Source organism: Otolemur garnettii, unplaced genomic scaffold (genome assembly GCF_000181295.1).
Source record: "Otolemur garnettii isolate 467f Iridium unplaced genomic scaffold, OtoGar3 scaffold00103, whole genome shotgun sequence".
Classification (NCBI taxonomy): domain Eukaryota; kingdom Metazoa; phylum Chordata; class Mammalia; order Primates; family Galagidae; genus Otolemur; species Otolemur garnettii.
Window position 1 is genome coordinate 4,862,286 of NW_003852498.1, and position 5,464 is coordinate 4,867,749.

At 37.5% G+C, this 5,464-nt stretch overlaps 1 protein-coding gene across 1 annotated transcript in view; it reads right to left on the reverse strand.

Annotated features, from left to right (window-relative positions):
* Positions 1-4,797: 4,797 nt before the first annotated feature.
* The window catches only part of TBCK (TBC1 domain containing kinase), a 174,170-nt gene continuing 173,503 nt past the window's right edge, over positions 4,798-5,464 (reverse strand). Inside the window, exon 24 of the mRNA XM_012809277.2 lies at positions 4,798-5,360. Coding sequence (XP_012664731.1) covers positions 5,250-5,360 — 111 coding nt within the window. The 3' untranslated portion in view covers positions 4,798-5,249. The remainder of the gene's footprint in view (positions 5,361-5,464) is intronic.

Genomic DNA, 5,464 nt, shown 5'->3' on the forward strand with positions numbered 1-5,464 from the left:
CAGTACTGCTGATTTTAAATTACCAATGTGGGATCACTGACCATGTTGTTGAGAAGAGATGGGCACATTCATTTCTTCAAACCACTAGGAGCCAGTTCCAGCACAATACAGGACTTAACACACATTATTCTACCTTATATGATGGACAAGTATTCTAATATAATTGAGGAAAATTAATACTAGAATAAGAATAGGTTTTTGGAGTTAATCCTTTGAGTGGATTATCTCAGGTTTTAATGCTAGTAATCACACTATTATAGTCTTTTAAAAGAGTGGTAGGGCATGTACTTGTTTTTAAAAAGTCACATCTGTATATAAAGACGGTAATACTTTAAAAAGTTGACCCTTTTGAGTGTGACAGGAAACAATATTTAGAATCTGATCTAAGGCGCTAAAGGCATTTGTTATAGCTCCAAGATTAGTTTTAAGCCAAGACAGGACAGTGTTTTAACCCTCACCACCCACCCAAAGGATTAATATCCAGGAGTGTTAGTGATACAGTGCTTTGGTATCCATCCGTGCACTGGAACAGAACGGTATTACTGAAACGCTGCAGACAATGCAAACTAAAAATAGGCTTTCAGAAAGGAATGCGAGGCTGTTAAAGAATGGCAATCCACCAGGAGACATCAGTCCTTAAGTCAGAGTAGGAGCTGTGCGTATTACACTCTATCTATAGAACCACAATTTGCTAAGATCCAAGCTTAGTCTTCCCGTGACAAGCACCTTTTCTAAAACATTAAGAAAATTACTCAGAAAAGATATAAATACAAAGGACTTTAAAACCACAGTTTAACTTTGTTACAGTATATTTAGAATGCGTACTAGATTTCTTTTTTTTTTATTAAGTCATATATATATATATAGATCATGAATACATTTATGCATTTGTGGGATTCAATGAGTTGACTATTTGTACAAAGTGGAGTACTTACCTCCTACTAATTAACATAGCTTTCACCTCATTTACTTAATCACAGTATTAAGACATTTGTGTTCAATACTTGACAGATTTGACTTGTACCCTTGCAATATGCTCCATAGGTGTGGTCCCACCATTAACCCTCCCTCTATGGAACCATCCCCCCTCCCTTCTCATCAACTAGATTTCTTTACCACTACTTTTCCACTTAAAATATAAGTTGGTAGTTGTGAAGGGTATTTGGTCTCAACATTGAATACCCAAATTAAAATTGATCATAAATATTATGATTTTGCTTCTTCCAGCCTTCAGCTGAATGTTTATCAATAAAAATTCATTATTTGGTTAATAAAAGGTACATTTAGTGCCAGCATGTATAACACTGGGATCACTACTAAGGATGACAGAATGCGTATCCACCAGCCTATGACAGTCACAGCAGCAGTCTTCTTTCCCTTCTTTTTTCAAACGACAGGCTCTTGCTCTGTTGCTCAGGAGTGCAGTGATCTTATCCTAGTTCACTATAACCTTGACCTCCTAGGCTCAAGTGATCCTCTCAGGCCCTTTGAGAGCCTGAGACTCAAATGCACACCTGGCTGAATTTTACTTTTTTTAACTTTTTTTAACTTTTTTTTTTTAGACACAGGGTCTTGCTTTGCTGCCCAGTCTAGTCTTAAAATCTTGGCCTCAAGTGATTCTCCTGCCTCAGTCTCCAAAGTGTTGGGATTATAGACCACTGCACAGGCCTTATCCTTACAGCAGATGTCACCAAATGAGACTGCTGCATAAAACTCCTTTGAAGTGCTGTACAATATTTTGATGTTAATCTTCAAAGAAGTTTTTTTTTGGGGGGGGTTAACTATTTGGAGGAAAAAAACAGAGGAGTTGAACAAAGGTCCAGCACCATTTATGCTTTCTAAAAATTTTATATTTTTCATTGTTCTCTTTTTTAAGTGCCATAAAGCCTGTGTTAAATGGAGACTTACCCAAGCCTTTTCATCGAACACATCCATGCATCTACAGAGTTCCCCTCCTTCACCAGGAATAACCAAGCTGGAGACAATCTCTTCCACAGCTTCCCTGATTTGGTGGAAAGTTATTTCTGGACATTTTATGGAGATGAGATTGACACTTCTCACAGAGGTTTTAATAGACCTGCCTCCCAGAAGGCCTCCATTTCTGTCTTCCATCCCTATGTGTGTGTATGGTCTATATTAACAGTCTGATATTCCATGGGTCTAATAGCTTTCCCTTCTAGTTCCTCTTCATTTCTGATATCAGGGAATTTCCTTTTTTCAACCTTGGTTAGTATTAGACATTTTTAATATTCTTTTGACCCTAGCATTTCTGTATTTTGTACGAAACCAGCTTAGCTTACTTGGTTCGAAGTGATCTGCTTCAACTTCTAGAATTATCAAATCTTAGAAAGAGGTGCAAATTAAGAGATCTTTGCTTCCTTCAGTGAATTGAGATTTCAATTTGTTTATATACCATCAGGTGCCAGATAAATTTGGCAGTTGAAAAAAATTATTACATGCTGCTTTAATTTTTCTCTATTCATAAGATTCTAAAATCCACAGATTCAACTAAATTTTGTATATTTGAGCCTTTTTAATGTAGTGGGTTGCTGAAAGTAGCAAGAGATTATAAATTATGGCCCATGACCTTAAGGTGCTCATAAGGTTCACACAGAGGACCCAAATGTGAACAGATAACTGCAAAATGCTGTAATAAGTCTATCGATAGAAGCATTTGGGGAATGCTCTGACAGATTTGAGGCTCTTAATGCAGCATGGGGAAGTCAGAGAAGCCAGGAAGAGTGTGACTGTTGCTGGATTTGAAGGATTAATGAGCATACATGTATGTGTTTGTGGGAGCTGGTGGTGGAAGTGAAGGCATTCCAGGCAGAGACCAGAAGGACTGCTGACTGTGCAAGTGTAGGAGTCAATAATGTATTGAAAAGGACCGCTATAAATCATGGATTAAGTGGTCTAGTTCAGCAAACAGTTGTTGAGGTCCACTTTGTTGGCATCAATCTGCCATGATGGTATGCTCTTTCTTATTTTACTATTGAGAATATTACATATCACAATTTGAATGTTCAAAAAATTTCCACTTTTTAAAAATGAGCATAAATGTGTCAAGTTTTAGGAATGATCAAATGCAAAAATGTTCTGGAGTTTGGCTACTGTTGTCTTCTTACACAGCTCTTCTCGGACATCCAGGCCTTTATCATCTCCCACTATCTACCGCCTCATTCGACTCCAGCCCTTCCTTCTCTGCTTTCTCAGTAAGACAATGTTAAGACTCAAACCACTCTCAATAGGATTGGTTCTGCAAAGACTGAAGGAAAAGTAATTGCAAGCACAGCTGGATTTAATATCTCTTTTACCAAGGTAGATTATGCCCCCCAAACAATGTTAGAGGAATCTTTGTCAATATTTTTTCTTTGTAAACTGTGTAGGAATCACAAAATGATGCAACTATTAATTGTATCAGTGTCTTAGACATAGTAGGTCTTCAAAACATATCTGAATAACCAAATATTTAATTGAATGAAATAGCATGGGCCCTTGGACAACTGGATACCCACATGCAAGAATGAAACCAGACCCCTACCTCACTCTACATACAAAAATTAATTCAAAGATCATGGAAAGCTTAATAAGGAATGTCTGTTAACAGGTATAGGATTTTGTTCTTGGGTGATGAAATTATTCTGGACTTAGATAGCAGTGATGATTGTACAACTGCGAATATATGAAAAACTACTGAATTGTATAATTTAAGAGGGTAAATTTTATGGTAAGTCAAATATCTCTATTAAAAAATACTCTGGTTTCACCTTTTTTAAAAAAAAATGCAAAAAATCCCAAAGAAATAATAACAAAAGCCAACAACAAAACCATGACCCACAAAGTGGAAGTAAGGCTCTTAATGAAAAGTTCTGTGTAAGGAGTCTTAGTACTAGGAAAAAATATAAGTTATATCTGAATGAACATTTTTCAGTTAAAACAAACTGAAGGCAGCTAAAAGATGTACTGTACTTCAATCATTATAAGACTTATATTTTCAGATGTCTGAAGTGGGAATGCACCTTATAATTGATGGCATATCAGTTTATTTGGTTACATTTTTTTCTTCATGGTATATAAAATTGTGTTATGTGCCAGATTCAATGAAGTCCAATGCTTAATTTTTCAACTAAGGTGGCAGAGGCTGCTTGCCATACCTCAGTATGTGTCTCTTCTTCCCATAAAGTCTTAAGATTTTTTTTAGCTGGGGAGATGACCAAATAGCCAAAGACTATAATCCCAGTTATTTTTACAGCAAGGTGTGGCCATGTGCCTAACTTCTGGTCCGGGCCATGTGAGGAGAAGTAGCGTGTACAACTTCTGCTTGGGCCTGTAGAGGGAAGCAGCGGATCTTGCCACTTTTCCTTTCCCTTCTCTTTCTTTCCTCCTTCCTTTTTCCCTTCTTTCTAGATTACAGATGTGATAGCAGCAGCTGAGCAGCTAGTTTCATCCATGAGATGGGAAGAATACATGGAGGGCCGTAAAGCAATGCGAGAATAGTGCCAAGTGCTGAATGATTATGAACCAATATCCCAGCCCTGGACTGCCCATGCAAACTTTTACTTGATAAAGAATCTAGAAAATCTGTTTAAGTCACTCCTTGGGATTATCTGTTATAGGAGCCGAACAAATATTCTATCTAATATAAATGGTTTCTGAATTTCATTTTTCTGGGAATAAACTATTATAATGTTCTGCAATAAGCTAAGTTCTGTTCCTTCTAAACACACACACACGCCCCTTGTCAGGGTAAAGTGAGTTACCAAATGTAGCATTTATTTAGAAGGAATGTATCCTAAGGAATGCATTATAAGGAGCTTTTCAATTTTTATCACGGAAAGATGATGATTTCAGCCCACGTTCAGTCTCCATTTTTAAATATATGTAATCCCATTGTTAGGACTGCCTGTTCAGCGCAACGGAGGACAGCTTTTTCAGTGCAACTGGGATTTCTTGATAATGCTAAATTTGCTCTGTCAGCTGAATTCTTTAGGCTTTATGTGGCAGTGTGGTAAAAATACATGATCAGATTTCACTGTTAAGAAATTCTTTCAGCAATACATGTACAGTCAAGTTTCTTGCCTGGATAGCCAAACATTTGAGTTATGAGATTTAAAAAGATGTCTCGAGACAAAGGTTCATGGAGATACAGCAATCTGGATGCCCCATCTGTCTCGGGGTGGCTTGGCGGGGAGGTCTGTGCTGTCGGCGCTGCTGCCACTCCGTCCTTTGGCAGTCACCCTCTGGGTTCTTCATATTTGAGGGGATGGCACAGTGAGGAGGCCTGTTGGCTTGATCTTGTTAATGCCTCCATCTAAAATACAGATTCTTGGATATTTCATCTTCACAAGATGAGCTGCAAACTAGAAAAGAAAAAAGGGCCAAATTTATAGAGGAGATACAAAAACTTTATCCAACCCAGTGTTTTTCTCTGGCTGCGAAAGACAAAATGATTTTAATGTCATAC